The sequence below is a fragment of the Emys orbicularis genome, chromosome 6 (genome assembly GCF_028017835.1).
Source record: "Emys orbicularis isolate rEmyOrb1 chromosome 6, rEmyOrb1.hap1, whole genome shotgun sequence".
NCBI lineage: Eukaryota > Metazoa > Chordata > Testudines > Emydidae > Emys > Emys orbicularis.
In genome coordinates this window covers 25,157,972-25,179,530 of record NC_088688.1, presented here as the reverse complement: position 1 = coordinate 25,179,530, position 21,559 = coordinate 25,157,972, and the positions used below count along the sequence as shown (strand labels likewise).

The 21,559-nt window shown below is 40.2% G+C and overlaps 1 protein-coding gene across 1 annotated transcript in view; it reads left to right on the top strand.

Annotated features, from left to right (window-relative positions):
* LMBRD2 (LMBR1 domain containing 2) overlaps positions 1-20,709 on the top strand; it is a 46,752-nt gene extending 26,043 nt beyond the window's left edge. The window contains exons 9-18 of the mRNA XM_065406375.1: positions 975-1,158; positions 2,830-3,011; positions 4,040-4,173; positions 4,421-4,526; positions 8,961-9,058; positions 10,088-10,191; positions 11,263-11,309; positions 12,731-12,836; positions 15,079-15,214; positions 20,008-20,709. Coding sequence (XP_065262447.1) covers positions 975-1,158; positions 2,830-3,011; positions 4,040-4,173; positions 4,421-4,526; positions 8,961-9,058; positions 10,088-10,191; positions 11,263-11,309; positions 12,731-12,836; positions 15,079-15,214; positions 20,008-20,068 — 1,158 coding nt within the window. The 3' untranslated portion in view covers positions 20,069-20,709. The remainder of the gene's footprint in view (positions 1-974; positions 1,159-2,829; positions 3,012-4,039; positions 4,174-4,420; positions 4,527-8,960; positions 9,059-10,087; positions 10,192-11,262; positions 11,310-12,730; positions 12,837-15,078; positions 15,215-20,007) is intronic.
* The last annotated feature ends 850 nt before the right edge of the window (positions 20,710-21,559 follow it).

Sequence of the window (21,559 nt, the reverse complement as noted above, 5' to 3'; positions counted from 1 at the left end):
AATTCGTTCCTCAGAATTGCATTGTAAGTCAAAACGTTGTAAGTCGAAACTGCTTTCCCATAGGAATCAATGGTATGAAGAGGGGATTGGTTCCTGAACCAAGGCTTGATACACTATTTTCACCACAGTAACCCAGTTTTGAATTATAGATGACTAATGTTGCAATATCAATGTATTTACTGTACACTATATTTTGTAAACAGCATTCAAATAAACATATAAACTTACATATGCTGCTCAGAATGCCGGTAACACAGGCTTAGAAAGCCAGGGAGAACAGCATACACGCTAAGCCTCAGCCAATCACTGTTCAAGCTTTCTGATTGGCTGAGCCAATCAAAAACAAGCAGCAACCCTACCCAGCAAGCTACCCTGCTGCCTCGAAGCTAATCAGAAACGACCTTCCAGCTCCATACCAGTATAACACAACCAGGAAGTGATTTCAAGCGAAATTTATGCAAATAGAGCATCATAAGGGCAAAACGGGCAGTCAGTTGAAAAGCGTCATAAGTAGTGTCCAACGTAAGTCAGGCGTCGTAAGTCCGAGGACTCCCTGTATAAGAGTAGAGACGTGCACAACTAGGTCAATGCAAGTTGACTTAGGTCAACTTAACTTTTTAGTGTAGATCAGACCTCAGTTTCTTATCTGCCCTCCAGTTAGCCTTTTCCACACCCACAGACAGACCTGGTCAAAACAACATCCATTGGAACCCTCTGTCCACATGGTCCTAGTTTCTGGGCAGACTCTGTTAGGCCTTGTTTTAGGTGTGACCTCTTAACTGTCTCTTACAGCTCTCTTACATTCACACCCATTCAGCTCCAAATTGGTTTTAACTCAATCCTTAACACAGTTTAACTCTGCTCAAAATACACCTATATGACATTGTGAGCCGTCAGTGTGGAATGTAACAATTTTCTCCCATTTCTTGGAGCAAGCGTTCTGTAACTGAAACGTTGGGGTTTGTTTACTATAGGTAATTTATTCAGTTCAGAGACACCGTCGTACGCAGGTGCAGTGGCGAATTCTTTTAGAACAAGCATTCTACTTGGAGGATGTTGCGAAAAATGAAACCAGTGCAACTCGTCAGTTTGTTCATACTTTTCAGTTCCAAGAACCTGAAAACAGAATTACCCGATATTTCTACACACCAACTGTTGGTACGTGTTGTCATACAAATGTTGAGTATCTAAATGACTATAACTCATGCTTTCCTGTAGAGCATGGCATCTTTTCTCCTACGTGAGTGATATTCATGTATAGTAGTAGTAGTAGGCAAATATACATTCCCTTGTGCTCACATGATGGAATAGACACACCGCCTCCCCCAGTTGCCAAAAAGCAGTTATATTTCTGATAATAAACTTAATTTGTAGGCAAATTAAGAGCACTTATATACTATATAATGGCCACCTCCATAGAAATTCCTAAAGCTTTTTCCTGGACATTACAGAAAGAAAAACAAGTTGCAACAGTATCAAGCAATACATCTGGAAAAGTATCCAGCAATAGCTCATCCAGTGCAGGTCATCCTGCCTTCCATAAACCGTAACACCTTAGAGAGGGGTGCCTTCAGCTCTCCATACCTTTAAGTTGTCCCAGTACCATTGCTGTGACTCTTCCACCATCCCCTCCTAGAAGAATTGAGGGTATGGGGAAAATGTTATTTTCTCGCTGTACCAGACATTTGGAGCCCCAGCCCCATTCTGCTCCTTCTTTAGGAGATGAGATGCCTTCTTGTAATCCAACTTCCATTTCCAGTTTATCAGGGAACTAACCCACTATAGAATGATGCACTGTAAACCTGCCAAATCCCAACAACATGAATTTAATAACCTAACCTATTCTCTAGGTCCCTGAGCTGTGGAAAGAGAGGCAAAAATCCCATACCAGGCCAATCTGGCAATTTGGGAAAAATGTCTTCCTACTGTCAAAAAGGTGACTAGCATGATGCCCACAGCAAGGGGCAAAACCCAGTCTTACTCTAATCCCAAAGGAGGACCTTCTGCTCCTGGATGAAGAATAGTTCCTCAAGCAAGGGGAAGGGTTAATAAGCCCTCTCCTTGGGTGGCAGGAGCCAATAGTCTTATTTGGCACCATTCTGATCAGCCAGTCATCTAAGGAGCACCTCTCATTTCACCTCCCCAAGCCCATGAGGAGGAGAAGAGAAGAAAGGTGAAGTGCACTGCAGTCATTAAAGGAACCCAGGGTTTTCTTTTCTTTGTTGGCCCAGACACAGGCTCCCCAAGTCTGGGGCTGAGAATTGTGGGAAACACTGTCTAACCTAGCAAAGACACTAGTTGTAATTATGCTAACATATATTGAAGCATACATCTTATGCACAGAGTATCTTCACAGCTGAATATTTAATATTCAACACTCTTAATTGAAACACTGAGAATCAGTCATTGCTCCAAATATGCTTTCCAATTCCTATAGGCAATATAAACCACAGAATTTTGTTTTTGTTTATTTTTTGGATGGGGTATTTCTTCCTGTTACCAGCCCAATTAGACGTTTATACATGTATGCATACTTTATTTTTAAATGTGAAATTGGCTTTTTCTATATATTTGTTGCATTGTTTCAGAAATAATAATTCAGGCCTGAGACAAAGTTACAGGCATCACAAAATCAATGAGTTGTTCTTAGCATTACTGTCCCCACAGATTCCATTCTTAGTGCAAATTTGCTTGAGATAGGATTCTTTTCAGCTAGCCATGTCAATTGGCACCGTGCCTCAACAATGCTATTTTGAAAATTTCCATCTCTTCCTATGTCTTATATAAATTGTATTAATCCTGCTATTTATTGGGTTTTTTTTTTTCCAGAATGGTACTGGGAATGTCTCCTTCGGCCATGGTTTTACAGAATTCTTGCTATTGTTTTGGCCACATTCTCTGTAATTGTTGTGTGGTCAGAGTGCACATTTTTCAGCACTAAACCTGTTCTGTCCTTGTTTGCTGTCTTCATACAATTGGCAGAAAGAACGTACAACTATATTTACATAGAGGTCAGTTTGGAATGTTCATTTAACAATCTTATTGTACAGATTTTAGTTCCTACAGTAATGAGGAAGACCAAGTTTATTTAACTTAGCCCTTGTAATCTATTATCTATTAAAAATTAACCTCTGACTACTGAACCACACAAGCTTTCTAACCTACACAAGTACTAAGACTAATTTTGTGGCAGTGTCTCCTCTTCTGTGCACCACTCTATTACAAACGGTGGAGTCTGACCCAATTCAGTCATCTGTGGGAACATAAAAATGGAGTAACTTGGTCTAGTTACGTAGACGGGTTGTTGTCATGGTATATGGAACTCCTCATTCTCTTATCATCTGGGCTAGTTTCTTTTTCAGTGTTCTCACGCCTGTGATATTTGCTCTGAATATACCAACCTGCCACCAAACGGCAAGTCCGTAGTCTTAGGGGCTGTGAATGGCTTAAGAGACGCATACCTTGTAGGAACTGAGCCCAACATTTGAAGTATGGTGACAAAACTACAGGAACTTTAAAACGCCTGTTTTATTATTAGACTGTCCCGTATAAGTCAAGGAAGAGCTCCCAAGCTACTTATGGTAGTTTACTATTCATCCATTTCTTTGTTTGTTCAACTCATCACCATTGTCTAATTGTAGTTAGACCCAGTTTAACTGCAACAACATCAGCCTATAACATGCTTTATTTAACACTGTAAATAGGAAAGGAGGGTAGCCCTTTTAAATCCTTCTTAGCTGTTTAAAAATACACTTCATACTTTTGCAACTTAGAGGAGCTAACATGTTTTGTTTTTCAAAAATATGATTTCACTGCTGTATTTATTTAAGTACATCTTGTATGCAGTACATTGACTGCACTGTATATAGCCCTGTATAAGCTAAATTTATGCATTAGTTATATTATAATTCCATGACACAATAGAAATAAACAATTTTGCCCTGAAGTCTTTTGTTGCTAAAGTCTAGTATTGCAGCAATTATTTTGATATAATTGTAAATTTGAAAGAAATAGTAAAAAATAAATATTTTGTTTCTAGATGGCTTGCTTCCTTACCATCTTCTTCTTAAGTATCTGTGTTTACTCAACTGTCTTCAGGATTCGTGTATTTAATTATTATTATTTAGCTTCGCACCATCAGACTGATGCATACAGTCTCCTTTTCAGTGGCATGTAAGTACACCATATATTTTGTGTGTGTGTGTGTGTATGTGTTGTTTCTGGGACTGCCTCTTAAATAATAAATGAATTTTAAATCAATAGTGTTTCAGATATAATCCTTGATGATCAGATAGGTGCAACTTATTCAGCATTTCATCTTTTAAAAGCCACCTCATATCTAGTTGTGATATTATTCTTTACATTTTATTTTATTAAGGGGGAAATTGCTTAAAAGCTGCTAACTATTAAATTTATACAGGTTATTCTGCCGTTTAACTCCACCACTGTGTCTGAATTTCTTGGGTTTGACTCACATGGATTCATCAATCTCTCACAAAAACACTCAGGCAACTGCATATACATCAGTAAGTATAGAGAGCATTTCTCTTGATGCAATATGGCTTAACAATCAGAAACATTAATTATGAAATTAAATGTTTACTGTAAAAACATATTTCTTCATCTTGTTGCTTACTCAGTATTAAGCAGGATAGAATTAATTACTCCTGAGGGAATTCTGTGCCAAAAAAATAAAAATTCTGTGCACAGTATTTTAAAATTCTGCATATTTTATTTGTCAATAAATATGGAGACACCCTGCAGTCTTACCCTCCCCCCCCCACCTCCCAACATGGATTTGGTGGTGAGGCTGCACCCAACCCTGACACAGTGCAAGAGCTGGGCCTCCCCAGAAACACTCCGGGGCTCTGCCCCTCTGCGCCACGCACACCAAGATAGCAAGCAAGAGGGACAGAGTCTTGCCTCCACTCCCAGCCCTGGCCCCCGATTTTCGTATGGGGCAGGCAGGCTCAGCCCAGCAGGAACAAAGTGTGGAAGGGCTTAGGGTGGGGGGATCCAGGTGTGGAGTGAGAGGGTTCTGTGTGGGGCAGTCTGGGTGTGGGCAGTTTGGTGGGGGTTCTTGGTGCGTGGGGAATCTGGATGCACAGGGATTCATTGGGGGTTTCCGGGTGCAGGAGGAATGGGACTTTGCAGGGGGTTCCATTGAAGTTACATAAGAATGGCCATACTGGGTCAGACCAAAGGTCCATCCAGCCCAGTATCCTGTCTGCCGACAGTGGCCAATGCCAGGTGTCCCAGAGGGAGTGAACCTAACAGGTAATGATCCAAGTGATCTCTCTCCTGCCATCTGTCTCCACCCTCTGACAAACAGAGGTTAGGGACACCATTCCTTACCCATCCTCGCTAATAGCCATTAACTGACTTAACCGCCATGAATTGATCTAGTTCCCTTTTAAACCCTGTTTATAGTCCTAGTTTTCACAACCTCCTCAGGCAAGGAGTTCCACAGGTTGACTGTGCGCTGTGCGTTCCTTTTATTTGTTTTAAACCTGCTGCCTATTAATTTTATTTGGTGGCCCCTAGTTCTTATATTATGGGAACAAGTAAATAACTTTTCCTTATTCACTTTCTCCACACCACTCATTATGTTATATACCTCTATCATATCCCCCCCTTAGTCTCCCTTTTTCCAAGCTGAAAAGTCCTAGCCTCTTCAATCTCTCCTCATATGGGACCCGATCCAAACCCCTAATCAGTTTAGTTGCCCTTCTCTGAACCTTTTCTAATGCCAGTATATCTTTTTTGAGATGAGGAGACCACATCTGTACGCAGTATTCAAGATGTGGGCGTACCATGGATTTATATAAGGGCAATAAGATAGAGAATATCTTATTCTGTATCCCTTTTTTAATGATTCCTAACATCCTGTTTGCTTTTTTGAGTGCCGCTGCACACTGCGTGGATGTCTTCAGAGAACTATCCACGATGACTCCAAGATCTCTTTCCTGATTAGTTGTAGCTAAATTAGCCCCCATCATATTGTATGTATAGTTGGGTTTATTTTTTCCAATGTGCATTACTTTACATTTACAAGTTGGTTGCGGTTCAGCGGCAGGGAGGGGTCTGGGTATGTGTGGCTTATCGAGGTGGCCTGGGTGCTGGGGGAGTGGGGCTTGGTGGGCTGGGGCTCTGGGTGCAGCTGCTTGGGGCTCAGTGGGGTGGGGATCTGGGTACAGAGGGCTCCTCAGGATGGTTCAGGGGCAGGGGGTACCCCGCGGTTATTTACTTCTCCACCAACTGCTCTAGGCGCCCAAAATGACGCACCCGCACTGCTCGGGAGAGGCGTATGACCACTTTTGCAGTTTCCCCGTCAGAAGTCATTTTTCTGCGGGGAAGCAAAGAAATCTGTGGGGGACATGAATTCTGTGCACATGCAGTGGCACAGAATTCCCCCAGGAGTAATAGAAACTGTTTTCCAGTCTTATTCATTTGGCAAGGTCAAGATACACGTCCCTTCTAATAATTATGACTGGCAGGCTTGTACTCAGTTTCACTCTCTGAACAGTGTGTGCTGTGCTGAGCTAAATGAGTGCAACTTGTAACTTCCAAGTAATATTTGTTTTTGCCCATGGACTCCAAATGTGTACATATCAGTAGCAAACATAAGCTGAGACTGATGACAGTAAATACGTTTTTTGTTAAGCAATTAGTGGTTTAACATTGGTAGAATTATCATTTTGGTGGTAGACTATAATCTTATGGGTATAGTTTGTTTATTGATTTAGATTTAAGACAATATTTCTAACCATGGCTGTATGTGCTCTAAAATAATGACTCCTACACTAAATACAGTTAAATCTCAGCTGCATTAAAATCAGTTCCACAGGAGCACAGCCAGCCAGTGATCTCCCTACCCTCAGCTTAGCCAGAGACCTTATCACACAGGTGTTTTCTTTTTTAATTTGTTTGTTTTTGCAGCATGCCCAGAAAGTAGGGCTGTCTATTAATCGCAGTTAACTCACATGATTAACTCAAAAAAATTAACTGCAATTAAAAAAATTAATCGTGATTAATCGCACTGTTAAACAATAGAATACTAACTGAAATTTATTCAATATTTTTGGATGTTTTTCTACATTTTCAAATGTATTGATTTCTATTACAACACAGAATAAAAAGTGTACAGTGCTCACTTTATATTATTTTTATTACAAATATTTGCACTGTAAAAATGATAAACAAAAAAAAAATTTTCAATTCACCTCATACAAGTACTGTAGTGCAATCGCTATCGTGAAAGTAACTTACAAATGTAGATTTGTTGTTGTTTTTACATAATTGCACTCAAAAACAAAACTGTAAAACGTCAAAGCCTACAAGTCCACTCAATCCTACTTCTTGTTCAGCCAATCGCTAAGACAAACAAGTTTGTTCACATTTACGGGAGATACTGCTGCCTGCTTCTTATTTACGATGTCACCTGAAATTGAGAACAGGCGTTCGCATGGCACTTTTGTAGCTGGCGTTGCAAGGTATTTATATGTCAGCTATGCTGAACATTTGTATGCCCCTTCATGCTTCAGCCACCATTCTGAAGGACATGCTTCCATGCTGATGGTGCTCGTTAAAAAAATAGTGCATTAATTAAATTTGTGACTGAACTCAAATTTAGGGGAGAATTGTATGTCTCCTGTTCTGTTTTACCCGCATTCTGCAATGTATTTCATGTTATAGCCGTCTCGGATGATGACCCAGCACATGTTCGTTTTAAGAACACTTTCGCAGCAGATTTGACAAAACGCAAAGAAGGAATCAATGTGAGATTTCTAAAAATAGCAACAACACTCTACCCAAGGTTTAAGAATCTGAAGTGCCTTCCAAAATCTGAGGGGGATGAGATGTGGGGCATGCTTTCAGAAGGCTTAAAAGAGCAACATTCCGATGCGGAAACTACAGAACCCGAACCACCAAAAAAGAAAATCAACCTTCTGCTGGTGGCATCTGACTCAGATGATGAAAATGAACATGTGTCGGTCTGCTGTGTTTTGGATCGTTATCGAGCAGAACCCATCATCAGACTGTATACATATCCTCTGGAATGGTGGTTGAAGCATCAAGGAACATATGAATGTTTAGTGCATCTGGCACGTAAATATCTTGCGACGCCGGCTACAACAGTGCCATGAGAACGCCTGTTCTCACTTTCAGGTGACATTGTAAAAAAGAAGCGGGCAGCATTATCTCCTGCAAATTGTAATCAAACTTGATTGGCTGAAGTAGGACTGAGTGGACTTGTAGGCTCTAAAGTTTTACATTGTTTTATTTCTGAATGCAGGTTTTTTTGGTACCTAATGCTACATTTTTAAGTTCAACTTTCATGATAAAGAGGTCGCACTACAGTACTTGTATTAGGTGAATTGAAATATACTATTTCTTTTTTTTACAGTGCAAATATTTGTATTCAAAAATAATATAAAGTGAGCACTGTACACTTTGTATTCTGTGTTGTAATTGAAATCAATATATTTGAAAATGTAGAAAACATCCAAGAATATTTACATAAATGGTGTTCTATTATTGTTTAACAGTGCGATTAATCGCGATTTAATTTTTTAATCGTTGACAGCCCTACCAGAAAGTGATAAAATTTGGACTCTTTGGGGCAGAGATGGGGAGAGTGAAAGTTCCAAGGTCTTGTAGACCTCAGAGACCACCCTCTCTTTTATAATTAGCAGGATCCAGCTCAAGTGCCCCCTGCTGACTACAGCTTTGGCAGTGTGACACAGGGAGAGCGACAGTACTGTTAATTATTGATAACTCACTTTTCACTTGTCAGCATTCATTACATAGATATTCATTACGTAGATATTTAGAGAATGGATAACCTTATTGTATTGTAACTGGGCCCTATGGGTGAGACAGTGGTAAATTCTAGACAGAAACAAAAAGAATTGATGCAACTGTCTTATCTTTGTACTAATCAACATTTTTCTCTTCAGATAATGGGCTCCATGAGAGTGTTGTCTTTCATTGCAGATGGGTTTTATATATATTATCCCATGCTGGTTGTCATTCTCTGTATTGCCACTTACTTCAGGTGAGTAATTGACAGATCTGTAATCCTTTGCATTTATTATTTACTTAGCACTGATTTCAAAATATAAGACACTCCTCCCCACCCCCAGCTGCATCATCATATTAACTCAAACTATTAAAGATGAGATTGTAGGTCAGTTTAGCATTTTAGAATCTGCAGCTTTTAGATAACAATACATTTTTTTAAATGCCTAAAAAGCTGAATGATTCAGTAAAATGTTGAACCATTCACCAGAGCTCAGCAGTCTGAAAGTGCAAAAGTTACATTAAAAAGTTTTTCACACCATGAATAAACTGTTAAATATACTTAAAAACAAGCAGATTCTCTCTCTGAGCAAAGAACAACAGTTGTCACCATGGAGAGAGCGCAAAGATGGTTTCAGGCCTCCTGATTCCAGGGTCAGAGCAGTCCCCCATAAAATTTAGAGCAGCCTTCTCATCTGGTTGCCCATGACTCCATGAGGCTGGTTAACAGCCAGGGGTCACTGTGGCATAAGGATATCCGGGACATGACTCCTGCATTGGAAGCCAGGAGTGAGTTTACATAGGCTCCTCTATAGTAACTCATCCTCATGACTTGTCATCTACACAGAGGGGAATCCTCAATGTTTTTACAGTGGTATCGAAGATCTGACACAACTATAATTTTAGTATTTGTGAGATTACTGCAAGCAGGTGCATTTCTTGTTTTAAATTATTTGCAGTAGTGATAGGAGGGAACGCTTCTAATAAATTGTAAGCATGCTTCCATTTTGCTGTATTTCTGATTTAACATCATTGAAAGGACTTTTATGGGCTGATGCACGCCTTTCCTTCACAATCTGGGTCTAAGTACCTCCTTAGTGTTCTGAATTTTCAGCTTGCTTACTCAGCAAAATAAATGATACCCTTTTTAAAATGTAGATTGCCAATATGGTAAGCTCTTCTCCCTGCATTTTGGGGATAGCTAACTTTGCATGCTACAGCGCAGTTTGTCTCAGATGATTTTTATGAATTAAAACTTTTCTTTTATCCTTTTTGTTTTTACCAGCTTAGGAACTCGTTGTTTGAATCTGCTGGGGTTCCAACAGTTCATGGGAGACAATGAGATGACCTCTGACTTCATTGATGAAGGAAAGGAGTTAATCAGAAGAGGTAATATGGGTGCAGTAAATGTATCTAAAATTTTGTGATAAAACTGAATATTGTTTATGGCTTTTTAGTACTTAGTCCCAAAATCTAAAATTGCAAGGATCACTTTATAAACTAAATGTGCTATGTGTCTAAATCCCTCACCTCTCTCAATTTGCACACTATAGGGCTTCATCAGTACATGAAAGAGAGTCTAAGGAAACCTTAGATGCTGCAGGAACCGGTGTTTGTGATTCATTAGGCAGTAGTCTTCTCTTGGAATCAGTACTGAACTAATGCCCCAACTTGGTGGTAAGGGGTAGCGTAGAAGTGAAGTTTTTCACATGAGATCCCAATCTGAGATACCCTTTCGGGTATTTCAGGGCCATTGTGATTCTTAATTAGTTGAGATTTATAAAGCTGAAATCTTCAGATGGAAGGTGCTATAGTAATGTGTCATCAGTTTTTAGTAAGTTGTGTAAAGACTCTGTACATCAATCATAAAGTATAAGATGAAGTTATTTGTACTCAATTTTTATTGGAAAGGTGCATGCACCGCCACCCTTAAGTAATTATGGCACCAGGCATTTTACAGAGACTCTCTTTTGAAAGGACCCTTAAACATCCCATCATTAAGTTTACAGAGCTAAATATTGTCATTGTCCCATTAGTTCATTTTTAGAACTGCCAGACCTTCAATCAAAACCAAAACCCTTGTGTATTTTAGGTAACATTTTAGTTTCTCTTTGACAGAGATCCTTCCATCTGGCACATTATAATTTTAGAATTATTCATTCTTCTTCCCTGCTCCATCTGTTGATCTGCCATGTTATTAAATATTGGGAAAGTTCATATTAAGCTTCATTCAAATTTATCAAAAGTAGGCAAGTAGTTAATTTAAAACTTCAATGTTTTTCCTCAGGTAGCCCCTTCTTCATGAAAAATGTATTGGTTTTGATTAAATTTAATCCCTTTAAGAGTACTGGTAAGAATTTTATTCCAGTGCCTTTTTTAATCCTTGCTGCTTTAACTGTTTATAATCACTGATGGTTTTTATTACTCTTTAGTTAAATAAAAATATTGTTCCTTTTATAGAAAAAAGAAAACGCCAAAGGCAGGAAGAAGGTGAAAATAGAAGAAGGGTATGAGAATATTTTAGAAAGTATTATACTAATTTTCTATGTACTGTATGTTGGTATGTATTACAACTTTCCTTTAGGACCTTGGTTTTCATTCCATTATAACACTGGTGTGGAATTTGGCATATAAAGTCATAATCCCAGAAGTAATATGTCTATCCTCCTCCAGTCAATTCATTATTGTAGTCTGCAGGAAATTAATTATTACCCCGGCATGCTTTTCAAACTCAAATACTATATAACTTTCTTTTTTAAATTCAAAATGAATTAAAAATAGAATCTGGTTTATTGCAAATCTGCAGGGCTTAATTTTACATGTTTTCTTCATGTGTTTATGTGTTATATTGTCACTGCACTTAAATTGACATGAAACATTTTGGTCTTACCAGATCATTTTCAATTAATGGTTCAGAAAGGTTGGGTGGTTTTTATTCTGCAGACTAGAACTGAAGATCTTGCTCTGTTGTAAATTGGTATATTGTCTTCAATGGAATTATGCCAGTTTACACCAGCTCAGGATCTGGAACCACTGAGCTGAATTTGAGCCATATTGAATGTAATTAAATAGTTTCCAATGGGTTTTAATAGAAATTGAATCAGACCCTTCCTCTTTTTTACATAAACCAGGGGTTCTCAAACTTCATTGCATCGCAACCCCCTCTGACAACAAAAATACTACACGACCCCAGGAGGGGGGGGAACCAAAGCCCAATGGCTTCAGCCCCACGCAGGGGGCCTGTAACCTGAGCCCTACCACCCAGGGCTGAAGCCCTGGGCGGTGGGGCTCGGGCTTTGGCCCCAGGTGGTGGGGCTCAGGCTTCAGCTTTATCCCCAGAAAGTCTAATGCCAGCCTTGCAACCCCATTAAAACGGAGTCACCACCCACTGTGGGGTCCCGACCCACAGTTTGAGAACCGCTGATGTAAACTCTAATATGAAAATATTAAAGTGACGAGAACTTTTACTGTAAGCATCATATGACTGTGTGGCTATTGTATTATCCTACCAACAGGTGGAGGAAGGAACCAAAAAGTAACATCTCATTTCTACTGCATAGACTATAGAGATATTGAGCATATTTTGTACAAATAGATTTAATACATAATTAGTATAACTATGATACTTAATTTTAAAAAACTATTGGGGGGGAACACTTGCTAGTAAAATATATTTTAGAATGAAAGGGCACATATTTATTAAAATTTTGTCAATTGAAGAAGACACAGGCACGCAGTCTCACAGCGTGTACTCAATAACACCTAATGTATAAACACCTATGTTACTGCTCCTCTAGTTTATTGTGTGAGGGTGAATATCTCAAGATAATGGATCTAGAATTTCAGAGGATTCCAGATATGATCCGAATAAGTAACTTTGTTCATATAGCTGATGGGGTGTATTTTTTTGTTTTTGTTTTTGGGTCAGGAATGGAAAGAGCGATATGGAAACAGCCGAGAAGATTCCACTAGAAATAGAAATGTTCACCCAGACCAAAAAGAATCTAGTTTCTCAGATACCGACGCAAGCAGACGTAAGTAATACACTTTTTTCTATACTTTCTTAAAACCTTCACTAGCATAATTATAAAAGTAGTAATAATTTGTTTTCTGCTTATCTCCGCATGCTGAGTTTACCCCTTCTTGTGTCATGAAGCCATGCTGTTCGCTCCAGGAGGGACAGTAGGTCTCCACGGGGCTGGCAATCTTTGACATTTCCTCTTTCCACTCCATGGGGGGAGGTTCTGAGAATAGTCACAGATTCCTAGGTCAGTTATTGGACTCTCTGATTTGACCTGTAGTCCTTATGATTTGAGCAGCTCTTCTCAGCTGTGGGATTGACAACAAAGGGCTTAGCTACACATATGACTAAATCAGCACTGCTGCAATAGATGCAATAGTTTTGATTTGACCCGCTAAGTCGATGGGAGAGCACTTTCCCATCAACATCTGTACGCCAGCTCCCTGAGAAGCGTAAGATAAGTTGGCGGGAGAGCATCTCCCGTCGACACAGCACGGTATAGACCAGGGGTAGGCAACCTATGGCATGTGTGCCGAAAGCAGCACGCGAGCTGATTTTCAGTGGCACTCACACTGCCTGGGTCCTGGCCACTGGTCCGGGGGGCTCTGCATTTTAATTTAATTTTAAATGAAGCTTCTTAAACATTTTAAAAACCTTATTTACTTTACATACAACAATAGTTTAATTATATATTATAGACTTCTAGAAAGAGACCTTCTAAAAACGTTAAAATGTATTACTGGCACGCAAAACCTTAAATTAGAGTAAATAAATGAAGACTCGGCACACCACTTCTGAAAGGTTGCCGACCCCTGGTATAGACACTGCTGTAAGTCGACCTAAGTTATGTCGGCTTCAGTTACATAACTGGAATAGTGTAACTTAGGTTGACTTACAGCTTTAGTATTGACCAGCCCAAAGTGGATTGTTTTACTGTGTTCTGAGAGGTAGGGATGCTTGCAATTTTTTACAGACTCTAAGATTTTAAAATCTGTAACCCTTCTAGTTGCCCAGATAATCTTTCAAATGTATGGTGTCACAGTAATTAGACTTACGGAATATTAATTCAATAGACTGAATATATAACCTATTATACAAACTCGTAGTTTACATTTTTTTTATAATGTGTGAAACTACCATATGTTAAATCATTTGAAGTTATGTATTTCTTGAGGGAAAATAGTAAAATATTGGTCAAATTTTCAATGTGCAGGTAATTAGTTTTTATGCTTACTGGAGAGTTTTTTACCCATCTTTTTTTTTTTTTTTTTTTTTTTTTTCTTTTCACTTGTACATATTTCTGAATTTTTTGCATGTTTTACTGTTTGCCCATGAGCTTCTCAGAGCTGAACACAAATAATGGTATGCTAATTCATGAAACAGGAAATACAGCTGACCCATCAATACAGTGAAACTGAGTATGCACAAAGTGCTATTAAATCAATAAAGTAAATATATTGAGTAGAGAGAAATAATTTCCCTATGTAACTACTTTCAGTTATAGTAATCTTACGTGTAACTATGATAGGTACAAATTTTGAGGAAGAAATGTGGTGGGTTATCATTTCTCCCCTCCCCCCGCCCCCCCATAGTGATTAACTGAAATTATTTTAATGACACCCAAATAATATGCAGCATTCCAATATTATAACAGGAGGCCCATGAACTGGTATTGTGAAGACTGCGTAACAGATTGCCTTTTAACACTTGTTCCCAGTCATTCATAACTTTTTGAAACTTTGGCTTTTTGGGTTGATTATTTTTTTCCTGGCATGGTCTGTGCCCAAATGTTTGGTTTGGATTTGATTTGGCATTTGTTTTAAGAAACATAGTTTCAACCAATATTGTCTAACCACTTTTGAATCATGGTGTGGGAGGAATATATTTTTCCAATTACAAAAGCTCATAATTTTAAACTCTGTGTCAAAATAGGTCTAATTGAAAAGTGCCTTGGAGTTTTCTGGTGAAACTGGGTATAGATTTGGCAAAGGGTTGGCCCTTTTGAAAAATTGCAAGCTGTACATCAGAGTGAGGGCATTTTTCGCAGGGGTACTGGTTGGAACTGTGAGCATCCAACTAGAATTAGCCAAATATTGAATCTAGCTATAGTCAGGCTTACTTTTTGAATGACTTACAAGTAATGTGCATATTATGTTTGTTTCTTAGAGAGAGAGCATTTATAAGACATAAAATTTTAAGATGTTTAATGATCTTCGCTTACTCTATACTTTTTTTTTTTTTTTTTTTAAATTCAGCCATGTCTAAGTATACCAGGTCAAATGGCAGGACCGAAAGGGATAGAATAGAACTCCTCCAAGATGCAGAACCTTTGGATTTTAATGCGGATTCAGTTAGTGATGATCCTCTTGATCATCCTCTTGACTCAGGAAGGTGAGGAATTTTCAGTTTTATCTAAATGAAGTGTTCGGACTTATTATTTCTTTGATCCATGGCAACTATATCCAGTTCACAGGCATATCATTGATAAACCGAATTCAGAATCTTCCCTAGTGTTTGTGTCTTAAGATGACTAGGGCAGTATTTGAAACCACTTGAAAGTGCTGGTGATTCCCTCTCCATCTCCCAAATGCCTAATGGGTAAAAGTTATTTATTTCAGTCAATATTTTTGATTTATACGTAAAATAAATATATTGGATACATGTGAAAAATATATTTCATAGAGGCAAAAGTGAAGGAGTCCGCTTCTGTGAAATCCTGTAAAGAATTAAGGACATTGCATGGGCTGACTGTGGCTCAGCTGATTGTTTCCCACATTGCTGGTGATCTGTAATTCACAGATGGTGAAGCAAAAAAGGATAACTAATTGTGTTGGAGAAAATCAACAAGCAGAAGCAGTAAGAATTTTTTCTCACACCAGTGTAAATCAGGAGTAATTCCATTGAAACCACACTGGTTAAAACCAATGTCAGGGTAGAATCAAGCCCTATGTCTTTTCCATGGCAACAGTTTAAAGTATCTTAAAACATATAGAACAGTGCTAGAAGGGCAGGTCCCTGCTTTGGGTCTATTCAGGATTATTACATAGAGAAAAACACAGTTGTGATGATCTTTTGAATATATTTGTGTTTTTAAATCTTCATATATTTGGCTACCAATTTGGGGAAACATATTCTTTTTCCCTCAAAAGCTGCTATTCACTTTTTAATTAGGGTTACCATATGTCCGGGTTTCGGGTCTTTAAATAGCCGTCCGAGGGGAATTTGTAAAAAGCTAAAAATGTCTGGGATTTCCCCCCGGACGGCTATTTAAAGACCCAAAAGCGCTGACAGGGCAGCCGTGCTGGGGGAACTGCGGCAAGCCGGCGCCACTCACCTTTCCTCCCTGGGGCAGTACGCAGCTGAGAGCTCCCGGCGCAGCGGTGTCAGCCCACGGGGCCCGCCACCCGGCCGGCAGGAGCCTGCAGAGCGCAGCCCTGCCCCGGCACACAGAGAGGCAGCGAGGAGGTCTCGCTCCCCTGCCTGCTGCAGCGGGGCGGGACCTGTAGACTCGGGCAGAGAGACCCCCCGCCCCTGCCCCCCTCTCCTTGACCCGACCCAACCGTAGGAAGGAGCCAGAGGGACTGGGAGGGACCTGCCTGCTGGATGCTTCCTGGGAGCCGCTCCAGGTAAGCACTGCTGGGCTCACCTGGCCCCCTGGCAGGTCTCTCCTGGGGGGGCTCCCCTCAGCCCCACTGCCCTCAGCCCCCACCCTGACCCTGTTCCCTCAGCCTCCCCCGCAGTCCCCCCCTGTGCCCCCACCCTCAATCTACTGCCCTCAGCCCCCCTGACCCTGTTCCCTCTGCCTCCCCCACAGTCCCTCCCCTCCCGCTGATCATCTCACCCGACCCACTGCCCTCAGCCCCCACCCTGACCCTGTTCCCTCAGCCTCCCCCGCAGTGTCCCCCCTGTGCCCCTCACCCTCAATCCACTGCCCTCAGCCCCCCTGACCCTGTTCCTTCTGCCTCCCCCACAGTCCCTCCCCTCTTCCCCCCCCCCCCCCCCCCGATCATCTCACCCTGCATGGATGTGGAAATCTGTCCCAGATTCCAGGCTGTCGTTAGCCTCTGGGGCAAAAGATCAGCAGAGGTTTCCAAAGGGAAGTTTGCAGCCTTTGCTCAGACCCAAACATTTTCACTTAAAAAAAAAAAAAAAAAAAAAAAAAACCCATCCTGACACCCATCTGCTCTGTCCAGATTTGCTGTTATCCCTGTTGAGGCCAAAGTGGTTTGAAAAATTAAAAATCCATGACACCATTGTGTTGCTTCCCCCTGTGTTGCTCCTTAATCTGATGGACCTGCCGATAATGAATAAAGATGAATGCCCTGGGAGCAATGTGTCAGGCAGACAGTTTGTCAAGTAGGAAAGTGAATGCTGAAGCCCTCACAAAATGCAGAGGCTTTTCTTAGCCTGAGCACTGAAAAAGAGCCAGATACCCTGCATGGGTTTGAAAGTGACAAGAGCCTAGTGACTGACCAGAGCAGCGCCAGGTTTGAAGTGCCGAGGAGGGTCTGTGTCATGAAGTCTGCATTTCCACTGAGGACTCTTCCATCACCAGGGTAGCGCTGGTGCAGGTCTGCCGCCTGGCACAGCAATGCTGAGAGGTGCCAGTGTAGACCCGACCCACTGCCCTCAGCCCCCACCCTGACCCTGTTCCCTCCGCCTCCCCCGCAGTTCCCCCTGTACCTCCCACCCTGAACCCACTGCCTTCAGTCCCTGCCCCTGTTCCAACAGCCTCCCCCACAGTCCCCCTGCTCCCCCCAACCCACTGCCCTCAGCCTTGCCCTACCCCAAATCTCTTCTTCAGCCTCCCCTGTCATCCCACCCCCATCACTCCCCCTGCTGTCCCACCCCCTCAACTTCCCCCATTCCAGTCCTGCTCCCTTCTGTCTCATCCCCTCCAGACCCTGACCCTCCCCAGCCCAGCCCCATTGTCTCCCCCACCCCACACAGCTCTCTCTACCCTGTCCCATTCATGCTCCCCTCAGCCCCTACCCTACTCCCCCCATCCTAGTCCTGTCCCATCCCCCTTAACCTCCCCCCCCAGTCCCAGTCCTGTCCCCCTCAGTTCCTCCACCCTGCTTCCCCCGGTCCATCCCCACACACCCACCGACTCCCTCGACCTCCCTCCCCCCAATCTCACTGCCTGGACCCACCCCTGTCCCACTCAGGACATGCATGAAAAAGAAGCAATGGGCTTAAATTGTAGCAAGGGAGATTTAGGTTAGACATTAGGAAAAACTTCCTAACTGTAAAGGTAGTTAAGCACTGGACAAATTACCTAGAGAGGTTATGGAATAGCAGTCATTGGAGTTTTTTAAGAGGTTAGACAAACACCTGTCAAGGATGGTCTAGTTGTTATTACTCAGTCCTGCCTCAGTGCAGGGTTTTGACTAGATGACCTGTTGATGTCCCTTCCAGTTCTACATTTCTGTGATTCACACTGAATTGCCTTGTGCCACTGTCTAGTAGTAGTGGCACACAGTTTTCTGACATGCAGGTTTATAAAATTGTAGTTAATATACAGTTTAGAGCATAGCAATTTTAAAGCTCTGCATGTTCAGACCAACTGAGCTGAAAATTGTGATCTTGTATTCAAAACTATTAAGATGTGGGCTGAAATAAAATCAGCATGAATTGCTCAACAATATCAATGGAATCAGCATTGCGCTGCTATATATTGTAAAACATTACAGTGACATCTTGCAAGTATTACATAGCACGCCGCCTTGCCCAAGTGGTAACTAAGCATAACATTTTCCTGTTTCAACATTCTTAACTTGTATCCCTCCTAGAAGTTGTTTTTTTTCCAAACACTGAATGCTGCTAAGTTATGAGTTTTAACCGTTTTTTTTTTTTTTCTTTTAAACCACAGCACTGAATGTTATTCTAAAATTGTTTTCCAAATATTCTTAAATTCCCAGTTTATCCCCCGCTGATGTTCATTGTGAAAAGTATTGCAGGTCTAATAATAATATTTGGCACTTTTGTAATTCACTGTCCAACATGCGTTTTGTGCCCTCCTCTGGTGATTTTTTAGAGGATAACTGTATAGCTACCAGCTAAGGGAGTTATATCTTGAACTCAAGTAGTAGAAGCTCATGCTTTTAAGTCTGGATGGCTCGGGTTCAATCTTTGGCGACTAGCTATGATGGAGGTTGCTACACTTATAATCCCTTTAATCAGAAGTTCTGAATATGCTTTGTTGTAGGCAGAACTAGCCTATAGTTAAGCAACCGAAAATTTAGAATGGGAAGTGTTGAAATGTTGGGAAGCCTTATAATTTTGCCAATCTGGAACGAACATCCCATCTGAGGGATGGAGGCGGGGAGAGAGGAGAGTGAGACAGGACCAGGAAACTGGGACAAGGAATCCAGAGCGGTAGGGCGGGGGCAGTTGAAATCAGATGAGGAGCTGGGGCGGGTTAGACAGCAATAGGATAGACATAGACTGGAGGGGACGGGGAAGAAGAGTCTTCGACTGCTCGAGACCACTGCGTTCTCCGAACATTTGATTCGCGGGAAGCAGGGGAGGGGGCGGAGTCAGGGCAGAGGCGGAGTTGGGGTGGGGCCAGGGCCCCTTGGAGTGTCCTCTTTTTCCAGGACTGCAATATGGTAACCCTATTTTAATGGTCTTGGGTGGTGCTATTTCACTGGATATTATGTAGACTCTTTTTTGCTGCTCATCCAACCTGAAAACTTTCAGATACCAATAAAAGTCTTTTTTTCCTTACAATTTAACAAAAATATAATATAGTCTTTGGTTTCTTCATGGCTAATGAGAAAGGTAGTTTAGAAACAAGACCTCCTCAAATATGTTTAAATGTTCTTAGTCACATGATATTTAAAAGATTTAATTTCAGATAGATAACTGCCATGTATAAAATTCTTATGCAGGTGTTTGTTAGATTACTAGAATTTCAATTTTAGTGTAATTTTAGTGTACAGATTTTTAATATATTTATTTTATTATATATAAGTGAATAAAGCGCATTGGGATCATTCAGGATGAAAATCACTCTAAATGTAAGTTATTCTGCAGTTTAGATATTTCATGTGGCAAAATGGGCAGAATAGATTTCTTTTTAATACACACTAGATGTGATGTTGCTTCTATATGTTACTGATGTTTTCTTTCTTTTCTCTTCTCTGTGTTCTTATATGATTTTCTTTATGTATGTCCTACAGGTATCAGCCTGGTGGAAGGTATTTATCAATGTCACGAAGCCGAATATTTGATGATGTCTAATCCCTTCATAGCTTATGAAAACTTAATAGAAATCAAAGTCTGCTACTCATTATTTGGAAAACACTGTTTGTAACATTTCTGAACCAAAAAAGACCTTTTTCTTTAATAATAAAATTGTGGAAAATAAAGGAACAATAATAGTTAGAAATGCACCTTGTATAATAACTCACTTATCATGGGCTAGAGTATACTTGTATTAACAGGCATTGTTATACAGGGTGGGGTGTTTTTTGTTTTGTTTTGTTGTTCTTGGGGAGGCGATAAAATGATTTAAAAAACCCTTCTTTAGTTAGCTAAAGATGAATATAGACTAAATTTTTGTACATGCAAATAGGGCTCAAATTGAACTGTAACTTAAGGTTTGGGGATGGATTTTTTGTTTTTGTTTTGTTTTTAGTTTTGGAAGGAATGGTTTTTTTAAAAGATGCTCTGAGAAATATAATGTAGTTTTTAGTCATCCTAAGTGAAGTTAAATGAATTACTGTATTACATACTGTTATTAAACATCTTGCGATTTGAATTTTTCGCCTGAATCAGAGTCCACTGAGGTGAAAAGTCTTCCATTGACTTCAGTGGCCTTTGGATCAGGCCCTTTATGAGTAGAATGGATCGAATGGCAATTCTGTATACATGCGCTGGCATAAAATGTGGAAGGCTTACACATCAGTCATAGAATTTGGAATTTTTTCTCTCTCAATATTATATGCAGATAAATGGTAGCATGTGTAATTAAGATTAAATATAAACATAACTATTTTTGCTATCACTGTCATTCAGGCATGTGTGCAATGACAGGAATGCATCTGGTGGCTGTTTAAGAAGACTTTTTACAGTAGTAGCAGTTGAAAATCTTGGTGTAAGAAATTTTAATGTGAAATTTATCAGTTTTAAATTTTAAATGTTACAGTTTTTCACAAACTTCTAGCACAGTGTAAAACTCCTGGAGCTTTCCGTTTGAAGAAGTGAACTATGTAGCATGAATCATTATTGGCAAATGCTTTTGACATCCCAACTGCACTGCCTTGCGTAAGGTATCTGTGTTTTTTAAAGTGCCTATATTTTGCAATAATTAGGCTCTTCATTGCAAAAAGAAGAAATGCTTATTCATGCAAATAAACACCATCAAAAATGCCAATGAAAAACAGTGGAAAAAATGCTGTCATGCAAATGATTTTTTGGGGAAATATGCTCAACTTAAATTTTGCTTTGTTTGCAATTTTCAGCCAAAGTTAGGTTTTAAGTTGACATTTTTTAATCATTTAGGAGTTTTCTCATTGCAAAATTATGGTGAAAGCTGAAGCATTAGATCTCATAACTATTTTTCTTTTTCATACTAGAAAGATGGGCAACTCCTAAAGCATCTAGAAATGGGGTTACACTGAAAAATAGGTTTTCATGGATGAGGTATTCCATTTAGTAATAGTCTGTTTTCTAAAATCTATGTTGTTGTGATTCTAACCTGCTTTAATGAATAATAATTCAAAAGTTCAG